General features: G+C 39.9%; 1 protein-coding gene across 50 annotated transcripts in view; it reads right to left on the bottom strand.

The window, feature by feature from the left end:
* Window positions 1-12,684, bottom strand: part of CELF2 (CUGBP Elav-like family member 2) — a 777,520-nt gene that overhangs the window by 58,612 nt on the left and 706,224 nt on the right. For 28 of the 50 annotated variants that reach the window (XM_065550601.1, XM_065550973.1, XM_065550757.1 and 25 more), the window contains 2 exons: window positions 3,696-3,725; window positions 1,719-1,798 (listed from right to left, as the gene is read on the bottom strand). In XM_065550601.1, the coding sequence (XP_065406673.1) occupies window positions 1,719-1,798; window positions 3,696-3,725 (110 nt within the window). The remainder of the gene's footprint in view (window positions 1-1,718; window positions 1,799-3,695; window positions 3,726-12,684) is intronic. The other 22 variants (XM_065551657.1, XM_065551194.1, XM_065551355.1 and 19 more) reach the window with 1 other exon arrangement.

Here is a 12,684-nt window from a genome sequence, read left to right as displayed (position 1 = left end):
TACATCACAGTGGGGCTTGGTTTGAAGTACGGTACAATACTCAGCATATGAAAGGGAGAATCTGACCTTTAATGATTATTTCATTTTACAACATCCGCTGACGTGAGGGTGATTCATGTGAGACTCATTACCCTAGACCAAAAATACATGGGAACACATGGAAAATACACATCAAAACCACAGCATTATTAACAACACTTCTGTTTTATGTGGAACCAAAAAGTAGCAAAAATATAGCGACCCAAATTAATGGGGCACTGCATGGCAGAAAAATAAAAAGAAGCATTATTCCAATGAACTAAAATGTCACTTTTTATTCCATATATAGTGTCATAGTGCACAGTAAAATATATTAGGTAATAGCAGCTTCCTAGTGAAGATAATTTCAATAATTCTGATTTTTCTCTGTGGAAGATTCTCATCTAACACTGTATGTTCAGGGTCTATAAAAATGCATTGCACTGAAAAGAAAACACATTGATTATAAAATAAACTTAACCAAAGTCAAATGGGATGTTTGGAAAGACAATAGCTTTGCAATGCCAATATCATTACTGGAAGAGTACAGACAATAGTTGACATGCACTGTCTCTTTTTTTTCCTCTGTCTTTCCCTTCGCTCATTACACAAAGCAGCTCAACGACATGACGCAATAATGATTGTTTAGTACCCAGCATGCTTTGGGAGACTAGAGCATTGCCAAGAAAAATTACTTGAGAAAAAATTGAAAGGCCCTCGTTTAAAAAGAATAATAATTAAAAAAAAAAAAAAGAAAAGAAAAGATGAAACAAGTGCACATAACATCAAAATGCCACCTCCGAGAAAATCATCAGTACACAAAGATACGGTATACATAATACAGTATAACATGCACTCTCAAATGATTAAACTAGAAGATCCAGAATAAGTAAAGGCTTAGTACTCTTGTGAGACCTTTTGTGCCAAATTCGGAAAGACCGTGACATAAATCACAGACTAAAAAAGCTGAGACCACCAGATGAGCGGTGACAATGCGATAACTATGCCGATAAGTGGCGCTTACCCTGAAACTGTAGTCGCACCAGGTAAGTAAAAGTTAAAGCTTCGTGTGGCTCATTATTAGAAAGCACGATGCCGTTTTTAGGGAATAAAAGATTGCTGCTTGCACAGAGCCTGGCGTGGCAGTGCACTGCAGCTAGTCCAGCTCTTCAATGTGCTCTGACAGAACTAGCATTTTTATTGGCTACATGAAGTAGGAGAAATTATATTAATTTAAAAAGAGATTCCATATGCACCCCCCCCCCCAAATTCCCAAACACATGCACTAGGAACTTGGCATGGCCAGGTTAAAAATCTCTATTGAGCCTTTTCCCAGAGTAGTACAAACTGCAATGTTTTAAAATCCATATAAAGTGAGGCTTTATTATTATTTGGTTTAAGATAAAGGATAATTTAGTCCCCAGATATGTGTTATTTATTCATTTATGTTTATTTTCTATTGAATGCCACTGGATGCATTATAAAAGCAATGCTTGGGTTCAACCCAGAGATCTTTTTACTTGTGTTTCAAAGATCATTCGGAAAAATAAATGTCACAAAAAGAGGTAGAGTGAGTTTTGTGAAAGTTTAAATCTGTGAGATTGTCACGTGTCTGATCTTCTTCAGGAGACCATGGCTTTACCATTCACAATCATTTGCACAAAGAAAACAAAGAAAGGGCAGATGATACAGTACTGTACCTCCATGGTCTGAGACTGGTGCATGGCTTTGATTGCATTCTGTGCCATTGCCCTTGTAGAAAATGTAACAAACGCACAGCCTGTGGGAACAAGGGGACAGGGAGCAGGAAAGACAAAAAACAACAAGACAAAAGGATTGGACGCTTGTTAAACCAACACAGTCTACGAGAACGGCCACAAGACGACACTGTTCTCAGTAGTACATAAAAGTAAACAACTCCTCTAATTTATTTATCAACAGTGCTGACTTGCTAATCTGACCATAGATGAAAGAAAAAAATTAGATTGGTGGGGGTGGGAGAAAAGGGTTTGGAGGTTTTTGTTTTGTTGTTGTTGAGCCACAGGGTTTGAAATGAGCAAAGCTTGTTTGTATGCTCTCAAATGTAAAGTTTGGATTGTATATTTTAATCCCTTCCAAAGCATGCATTAGCAGCTACCTGCTATTTCTTTTTATTTATGGTTGGTTTAAAATAAACTGCCGGCATCACTGGCAATTAAGTACAAATTTAAAGAGCTCATAATGGCACTGGTAAATTTCATCAAGATGATCTGAACACAAATAAGAATGAGGAAAACATGTATAAAATGCTTTGAAACCAAGTGCCAGAGGACCCAGTGATGCTGCCAGACCAAATTCAGTAATGCAGGGGGGAATTTAAATATTTTTTAAAAATGAATTTTTCAAATAAAAATCTTTACGAGTTTTGTTTTTTTGAAGTCCTGATACTTATGGGTACAAGCATAATTCTTTGATCTACAAAAACGATGACCTCCTTCAAATATACTGGAGGTGTGTGTGTGTGTGTGTGTGTGTGTGTGTGTGTGTGTGTGTGTGTGTGTGTGTGTGAATAATTGAAAACCACTTTTTCCCTTTTAAATCATAGAAAAAAGAATAGCTCAGTGCCGGAGCTGTTTCCCCCTGCCAGCCTCCCCTTTATTGCTACTCATACCAATACTGGGCATGGTGTAGGTCAAGTTTAGTACTGCACGGCTCACTGCCCTTTTAACTAATAAAAACACGGCCTTTTGAAATTTACATTTTATTCTTCTTCATGCACCCTTGGGCATCTTAAAGAAAAAGACTGTGAAATTAATGCAGATTCAGGCTGATTTTGTAATAATACCATGGCACACTAAAAGCTTAGCTAAAGCAACACAGACTTATTTCACTTGTGATCTCTAATGACTTTAACAGTGCATTGATTTTCAGCTCCCTTAGCCTTGCACAGTTTGAACTTAGGTTTCAGAGAATAATTTAGTGTTCCACTCAATTTCCTCAAAACATTATTATTATTACTACTTAAAAGATTTCCAAATGAAGCAAATCTAAACACAGAGAGGCTGAAGCATATTGTCATTTTAGAGCTAATGCATGAAAGCTATGTTCTGGCACCAAAAATACAATATTGTTGCCCCTGTGGCCAATGGGCAAAATAAACCATTTTGCAATCCAGCAGGCGACAGATTGCTTGGTTTATGTAAATCAATTTGTGAGCCATAAAACATCTTTTCTCTTTTGATCTGTATGTACCTGGTAAGATTATCAAGTCAAGACTGTATTAACATTTTAATCAAACAACAGTAAGAGAAAGCAATGCCTGATCATTACCCAAAAGCACTACATCTAGTCATGAAAATAAAGTCAATGCATTTTTGCATCATGCGGTAATTTTTTAAAAAATATATAAAATCCCTTGATCCAAGGGAAACTAATCCACTATGCATCTTACTGATAGATTAGCATTATAAATTTTAAAGTTAGAATTCTTTATGCAGATTTTACAGTAGTGTTGCGCTACTTGATATATTTCTCAGATAATAGAACAGCTGATGATGTTTTTATTATTTAGACACATTATGTTGCTACTACTGTTATCCAGAAAAAAAATTTTTGTCAAAGAAAATAATTTCACAAACATCTTTCTATAAGGCATTCTAGACAAAATGTGTAGTAGAATGGTAAATAAGCTACAGTACCTCTGCTAGATTCCATATTGATGCTGTGCACTAAAATTAAAGAGGCCCAAATTTACCATCAGTCTCAAAGTAATCTCTCTTAAAAACATTATTCTTATTATTAATATAGGAAATAACACTAAGCGTTTTCATTTCTTATCTTGTGACTTCAATGGGGGGAGAGAACAAACTATTAGAGATACATTAGGGGGAAAACATAGGGAGCCTTTGATAATATTGCTTTTAATGGTCAAGGAACCGTTTCATTCACTTCCCTTGCTCTTATTATCCAGAAGCTTGTACCATAGTTACAATTGCCAAGTGGAGGTTAAGAATGCAAAAGAAGCATGTAAAATGTCAACAAGAATCAATAAGACACAGTTTATGCATTTATCACCATTTCTACCCAGCAGTACAGCTGTAAGTAACTTACTGAGAGATGTTGCAATTAGCAGGTCTCAAAAGAAAATTGAAGCAGCAGACAATTAAGCTATGTGGCCATATAGCTGGAGCAGATTACGCCCCCCACCCCACTCCCTCCCTCCCTGCTCATTCCCTTTTTAACCAGAAAGCTAAGTCATTGGGGGGCTTTCACTGCCAATATTATGGCATAACCTCCCTCTTCACCCCCAACCCAAGTTCATTTGAAAGGCCTCTAACGGTTATGTTCTGGCATGAAACGATTTTTATAACAGAAAATACCATACACCGAGCTATTTATTTAAAGGAAACTTGTTCCCTGTGAAGCCCATGACGAATGTGTGTGCACCCTTTGCTCTATTCCAAGATGCTCAAAATCATTCTATAGAGGAAGGGAGGCTGAATTACATTTTCATTATGGGGTCAGGGTTACAAAATTAGGTCCATATTCTACCCACAATCCACAGCAAATTTCCAACTGATAACCACTGGCCAGTTGCACACATGATTACCTGATTTGCACAAACAATTGTGGGCACAAATTAAGTGTGCAACTGCACTACTACATTATTTGAAAACCTGGCCTTTAAAGTGTCATTGTTAGAATCAGCACAACGTTGAGATGAATGAGTTCACAACTCTTTCTAACCATTATTTCAGGCTAAAAACAATGCTTTTATATATCTCTATATCTCTATAAAAGCTTTCCTTCTGCAAAATCCAAATCTGCCATGCTTGGGAGGAGGGGTCAGATAAATACACTATTTAGGGCACTATTCTGGCCCACAGCTGTTGCACAACCCTCCTTACTCTCAAAATTAATAGGTAGTAGATGTTGAGTGAATGGTAGGGATTATTCCTTTTATATAGTGTACAATCAACCTGTAGAATTCATGGCCACAGGTGTTATTTGAGATACATACAGACAGCTTTATAACCATTAATAACATTGTAGCTATGCATGTTAAGATAAGACTAATCAAATCTCATGCTTCAAGAAGATTTCCACATCCCCTCACCTCATCATATAAAACACCGTATAATTGCCTAAGGCAAGGAGCATGCTTCCTCTGAAGCGTCAGCTATCGGACATTGCCAAAGGCAGCATGGTTGGACCTGATGAACCAATTGTCTGATCTGCTATGGCAAGTCCTATGCGCCTTAGATGACCAAGCCCCTTGCCTCAGCAATTCTCTTACTACAAATAGGAGCAGTGGCGCTCAGTTGGGGGGTAGGAGGGAAGGTAAGTGTGAGAGGGGGAAGAGGAGAGGAAAATATAGTAACAAGAACATGAAGACAACTTTTTGTTGCCAAGACAACATGGAAATTACTTCCCCTTAAATCACCAAGTGTGTAACAACAAAAATCATTTTGTAAATGTGGCCAACCTGTAATTCACCTTGCAATTATTTGTTATCTCTACTTTCAAAATGTCAGGGATCACTAACAGAAAAGAAAGGGGGTGAATTTCACTTATTTCTGTAAGGCTGCCTTCTAACCCACTAGAACAGATAAACCATTGACTGGGGAAACGTTTTTCAAAGTAATTTCCTCCTACTGAGGGAATCGGAGGGAAGCAGGTCGTCCTACCGCAGTACAGATTTTGGAAACACATCTATTACACTGGTCACCTCCGTTGAAAGGATATCTAAACTCATATGTTTTGTCTTTTCTCACAATTATAACAGATTTTAGAGAGAACTGGCAAACCTATCACCAATACATCTCTAATGCCTCTCCCCTCTCTTCCCCCCAAATCCCAGGAATCTCTGCTTCAGGACGATTTCCAAAAGTGCTAAGTCTTGGCCTAACCGTGCTCCCATTGAAGTCAATGATGCCCCATTTATTTAGGCCACCATTGATCTCCTTTGAAGCTGCCATCCCAGAAGCATATGCACAGTACTCCATAAGAACATCTGTACAACCTTGACAAGACTTGTGAACGACATAGGAAGCAGAACATTTTCAAACGTGATTTCACCTAAATAAACCTAGACTGTTTTTCAGAGAACCCACAACTCCCAATGAAGTCAATGCAAGCTGTAAGGACTACAGACATCTATGAATCAGGTCACTTTTACTTACGTGGCTAAAGTGGAGTTAAGAATGGAAGTTTGAAAAAACTGGCCTGAATGGATTTAAACATTAAATAAAGAATCAAATTTATTTAAAAATATCTCAGTGGCTTTTTATCAATCTAATATTTCGTGACCTAGAAGAAAGATTTAAGAAGAAATTTTGAAAGCTAGATAAGAGACTGGGATGCTCAATTCCCATTAAATGTTGCTTTCAAAATCTCGGCCTCTGGCTACACAGGTTGTGGTCTGGTGATTGTGTTTTGCCTTTCCAAATTCCAAGTTCAACTGGATACAAAATTCTTCTTCACGTCTTCTCCTAAATGATAGGGGTGCTGTGTCCAGTCGATCAGTTGCCACGTTTCTTCCCAGAGGTGAGTGTACATCAGTGACTGTTGAAGCGATCCCTGAGCGCAGCCTATTTAAATTTGTAAAGTGCTTTGGCGTCTCTGGGACGAAAGGCACTATAGAAATAGAAGACATTGTTAAAATGAAAACTTACAAGCAATTTGGAACAGGTCTATAAAAGGAAAGGATCTATTCATGTCCAATTATTTCTGGTTGAGTTTGCACAGGAGTTTTCCGTGCCTAAGAATTCCTCTGGTTCACAAGTTAGTGTGTTTCATTAAAAGTAAAACTTGGGCAAGTAGTGTAGTGTAACCTGTACAAGGAGCCATTCTAATTAGGCAACCTTCCATCTTAAGAGACCACTCCAAAGTATCCCCAAATGTACTGAGTACAATTATGCTACATATTTATTGTAAGACAGAAAATAGTTTATGGCACAGATAAGCAGCTGGAAATGGGTGACAGGGGATGGATCATTTGATGATTACCTGGTCTGTTCATTCACTCTGAAGCAGCTGGCATTGGCCACTGTCAGAAGACAGGACACTGGGCTAGATGGACCATTGGTCTGACCTAGTATGGCTGTTCTTATGTTCTTAGATGTGTGGTAGTCCCTGGGTGATTGCTTAATGGAGGGATTACTCTATGTTGTTTTCTACAGATCTGGTAGCCCGGAGCATGAGTGCAGAAAGCATGAGGAAGGATGGTACAGTGATTAGGCAGTTAGCCTAGGACTTGAGAAATGGGGTGCCACTCCTTGCCCTACCACAGACTGTCTGTTTGACTTTGGGCAAGTCACTTAGCTGCTCTGTGCCTCAGTTCCCCATCTGTAAAAACAGAACTGATAAGATTTCCCTGCCTCACAGGTGTGTTGTGAGGCTAAATATATTAAAGATTGTGAAGTGCTTTGAGATCCATGGATGAAAAGTTCTACATAAGAGCAAAGTAGTATTATTACTATCTCAGCTCATATGAAAGAAGGGTTTTGGTGAAAGATGTTGGACTGAGAGCCCTGGAAATTGAAGCCATCTGTTTATACATATCAGAGACACAGCAAGGTAACAGCAATGCACAGTTCCCACAATGTGCTGGAATCTTGGCCTTGATTGGCTTTCTTCACCTAGAGGTCAGAAGACAGGTTCAATTTCTCATGCCCATTGTAATGTCAAAAGGAAAAAAAAATCCTTGGGAGAAAATCCTCTGAAAATAAGAGTTCATGAAGGTGTTTCAAAGTTGGATGCCCCAAATCACTAATGACATTGGAAAATGTAGGCCCCAGTAGTTGGAATTTACATAGAATCAAACTAGAGTTAGACCCACACTGAAGACCACTTTCTATTGGCAACCCGAGTGACCCACTTTCTAGAAATGGAAAGTTTTGTCAGTTATTGTCCTGCTTCGAGCCAATCTTTCTAGGGAAAGAATATTGAGAAGATGTAATGTGGGAAAATCTGATACTTAGCTTTGTCATGGAGTGAGTAGAGAAAGAAGCTTGGAGTCTTGGTGTCTCAGTTCTATTCCCGCTCTACCACTGACTTCCTGCACAGCCTTAAGGAGATCATCTAATATGACAGTGTGTTGAAAAAGACATTCCCCCCTCATGAAATATTTTGAACTCAAAATTGTTATTTGAAATCTTTCACGGGAAAAGTTTGATTAGAATTTTCAAGTTTGATTCAAATCAAACATATCTCTTGATTCAGTTTTTGATTTTTTTTTTAAATTTCAAATTTTTGTTTTTGCCCTTCTCTCTTAATTTTCCGTTTTGACATTGAATGCAACAGCATGAATAATGTCTACTTTTTTTGGCCCCCATTCCCCACTCCCACACGCTTTTTCCTTCTAATTTATCAAAACTTCTCCAACTTTTGAAAAGTTACATGGTGGCAAAAGGACAAATGAAACTGTAACCTTGTCACAGTTTTCAACAACCTGAAAAATGGCAGAGTGGCAAACCTGTAGTATAAAGGGCTTTGAGATCCTCATATAAAAGGCATTATCAAAGCCTCCCTTCAAGAAGCTGAACATATAGTCTCGATAGTGTTGACTCCCACCCCATTTAGACTTAGGGTATGTCTACACTGTAATTAAAAACCTGCAGCTGGCCGAGGCCAACTGACTCAGGCTCGCAGGGCTCCGGCTAAAGGGCTGTTCAATTGCTCTGTAGACATTTGGGGTCAGGCTGGAGCCTGGGATCTAGGACTCTGTGAGGGGGAGGGTCCCAGAGCTCAGACTGCAGTCCAAGCCTGAACATTTACACCAAAACCAAACAGTACCTTAAGCCAGAGCCCAGTGAGCTCAAGTCAGCTAGCATGGGCCAAGCCATAGGTGTCTATCTGCAGTGTAGACATACCCTTAGGAGTGCCAGGCTAGCCACAAACCCAGAGGTGGCACGTTACGTTACTTCAGCCTTGCAAAACTGCTCTGAATATCAGTCAGAAAATCTCCTGCTCCAGGCACAGAAACTAGTCACCTGCTCTTTACCATAAGTCAGGGGTGGCCAACCTGTGGCTCTGGAGTCTCATGAGGCTCTTCAGAGGTTAATGTACGTCTCCTTGGATAGGCGCTGACTCCAAGGCTGGAGCTACAGATGTTAACTTTCCAGTGTGCTCTGGGGTGCTCACTGCTCAACCCCCTGCTCTGTCCCAGGTCCTGCCACCACTCCACCCCTTCCCCCAAGGCCCCTGCCCCTTCCCCCGAGCCTGCCATGCCCTCGCTCCTCTCCCCTCCCCACCAGAGCCTCCTGCGCACTGCAAAACAGCTGATTGTGGTGGGCGGGAGGCATGGGGAGGGAGAGGGAGGCGCTGATTGGCGGGGCTGCCGGTGGGCGGGAGGTGCTGGGGGACTGCTGACGTATTACTGTGGCTCTTTGGCAATGTTCATTGGTAAATTGACTCCTTCTCAGGCTCAGGTTGGCCACCCCTGCCATAGGTGATAATGCAAAAAATGAATAATGATATTTTGCCTTTTTATTTTTAAACAAACAAACGAACAATCCCTACTTACTGCAGATGAATGGAATTTTGCAAAGCTGAATTTCTGCCTGATCGGGGGCTGATTCCCACACCATTCCTATCTGTTCTTTAAAACAGACATTCCCTATTACCAGATTTTTAACAGTACTCTAAACGTGCACTTGCCTGACTTGCTTAATACTGTCATGTTGAAATCAGACAAACAAGACTTTAAAAGCTGTGGCAATATGCATTTAGAGACCTTATCAAATGCACATTTTAGATCTAATTGTCTTTACACATACGTAGCAGGTTCGTTCAATGCTCTTGACTCAATTGACTACAGTATCTGTTATATAAATCTGTACTTAGCAATACATCTCTGTAAGTTGCTATATGGAGCTTCTGTGATAAGGATAAGAGGATTTTATTATTATTACTGACTAATACTACTTAGCAGTAATATAGTGATTTTGACCTACTGATCTCAAAGCACTTTACAAAAGTACAGTAGACCCTCAGAGTTATGAACACCAGAGTTACAAACTGACCAGTCAACCACACACCTCATTTGGAACTGGAAGTACGCAATCAGGCAGCGGCAGAGACAAAAACAAATACAGTACCATACTGTGTTAAACGTAAACTACTAAAAAATAAAGGAAATTTTTTTAAAAATTTGACACAATAAGGAAACTGTGCTTGTTTCATTTAAATTAAGGGTAAAAGCAACATTTTACTTCTGTGTAATAAAGTTTCAAAGCTGTATTAAGTCAATGTTCAGTTGTAAACTTTTGAAAGAACAACCATAAAGTTTTATTCAGAGTTGCAAACATTTCAGAGTAATGAACAACCTCCATTTCCAAGGCGTTCGTAACTTTGAGGTTCTACTGTAGATGGGAAAACTGAGGCACAAAAAGAGATTAAGTGAGTCACCTGGGGTCACACAGCAAGTCAGCAGCAGAGTTGGGATTCAAACTCAGGTTCTTTTGGCTACCATTTGCATGTTCCACCCACAAGCTCACAGCTGTCTGTGTTGGCAGCAGTGTTCTGGTAGACAGATCACAGGACTAGGAGCCAGGACGTTGGGGTTCCTTTAAAAAGTTCCGAGATTTCTGGGAACCTTTTTCAATAAGTGATTTAAAATCTTAATCATCCCAGTCAGTTCACTTTTGCTTTGACATGACAATGGGGTGTAGTGCAGGACATCAACAATGGGAATTTTTAAAAAAGTGGTCTAAGCTGGAGGCTGAATCCCTCTACCCATAGAACAGATACAGGAAAGGCATTGGCAAGATTCTCTATGCAGTCATAGGAACCTGAGTTGTAGTGGTGAGAGAATAGGACAGTCTCCATACCCTTCAGACCTCAGGTTCACTGCTTAGACAGTCAGTTGTGTTTTCTTATTCTTAAAACAGACATCCACCAATTGGGAACTGCTCCACATCAACTCACTAACTTCACAGGGGCTGTGAAACAGCCATCAGATGGTAATGACTTTTGGCCACTATCTACTCGCTGTACCTAGGTTGCAGCCAAACCAGGTAGAGATGGAAAAAACAAACCATTTTTCAGCTGCAGGAGCCAAGATCAGTGGGAATAAAGTGACTAAATGGAGACACTAGAAAGGTCATTTAAAATATATTGCTCCATCACTGAGACTTTGCATGATGTCTTTAAGCTACTTACACATGAGTTTCAAACAGCTGGCAATACAAATTTAGAGTGGAAATGCGGACGGACCTTTATCTACAGCGGCAGAATGGGTGTGAATTTATTAGAACCATATCTACTCTTGGCTTGAAACTACACTATCAACAACCAGTTCAATCTCTCTGTCTCCTTATCTAAGCACCTATATCACACTCATCACAGAGTGTTATATTTTCCTTTACCATTGTAGACGGATTCTTTTCCCTGTTCAAACTGTGAGGTAGACTATAATCCTAGGTCTACCCTACAACGTTATAGTCTAACGTTGCTATACTAGCAACAAAAGTGTTGCTACTCTTCTGTGAACAGGTTCCAAAAGTTGACTGAAAGCTTTCATTCCTTACTAAGAGAAAAATAAGAGCACAAAACTGAACTGTTCTGCCTACCACTCTAGTCAGTAGCTGTCCTTTGGAACTGAGAATTCACATCTGTTAATACTAACGATTCCTTCCCTAACACATTTTACATAGCTCCAAAGTTTGCATAAATATCAGTAAATGTGTTTTTTCATGCTCTTTATTTCTGAGGTATCATGATATGCTAATTATTAAGGCAAGCTGACTGAGAAGAAGATGAAATACTCAAGCAGAGCCTAGTGGATTGTATTTTCATTTTGCCGAGCTGTGAGGCTTGTGCACTCCCAAATGCCCATGTGCTGAGACGCCAGCATTCCCACAAGTATGTGACTATTCTTCATTCAATCTTCCTTTCTTTTTGTCAGAGGATGGAGATGGATGGCAGGAGAGAGATCACTTGATCATTGCCTGTTAGGCCCACTCCCTCTGGGGCACATGGCATTGGCCACTGTCGGTAGACAGGATACTGAGCTAGATGCACCTTTGGTCTGACCCGGTACGGCCGTTCTTATGTTCTTTATAGGAACTTCCCATCTGGAAGCGTGGTTGAGCTGTGGGCTCTTACACATGAGAAGAAAGATGGTGTGGGGAATTTAACATACTGGAAATAGTAACGTGAATGAGAATCCATTTAAATGTTGGAACTTGTTGCAGGATTTAATTGTATTAATTTTCCTTCTATTTTTAAAGAACCTGATTTTGGTTCTATGCCACGCAAGATTCCTCCCACCCAAAGCTCTCCTGCAGCACTTCAGTTCAGTTCTTCAACACGCAGCACTTTCCCAGTGCTTGGTTTTCTCTCTTGATCTGGTGGTTTTGTGATGTTGACAAACATCTGCCTGGAAACTGGGCTGTAGCATGGGTGTAGAAAGCAAGTCAAGTTTAACAGGCAGGAAACAAGAGAGCCTGGTATTATATTATTGTGAGTGACTGTCAGAATAAACTCGAATATTAGAGAGGCTATAGCTCCACTAAGCCAATACATCCCAATATCTGTTTGAGTGTGACGTGCCTGGAACACGCTCTTCCATCTCCAAAGGTGAAAGCCTTGCACATTAACCTTAAACTACCACAACATCTGCTCAATGGGCTACACTGCAATACTCAATCAATTTGTAACTGGCGATAGCAATTGCCACCTATT

Source organism: Chrysemys picta, chromosome 1, assembly GCF_011386835.1.
Source record: "Chrysemys picta bellii isolate R12L10 chromosome 1, ASM1138683v2, whole genome shotgun sequence".
NCBI classification, from domain to species: Eukaryota; Metazoa; Chordata; order Testudines; family Emydidae; genus Chrysemys; species Chrysemys picta.
This window is presented reverse-complemented; position numbering and strand designations above follow the sequence as displayed.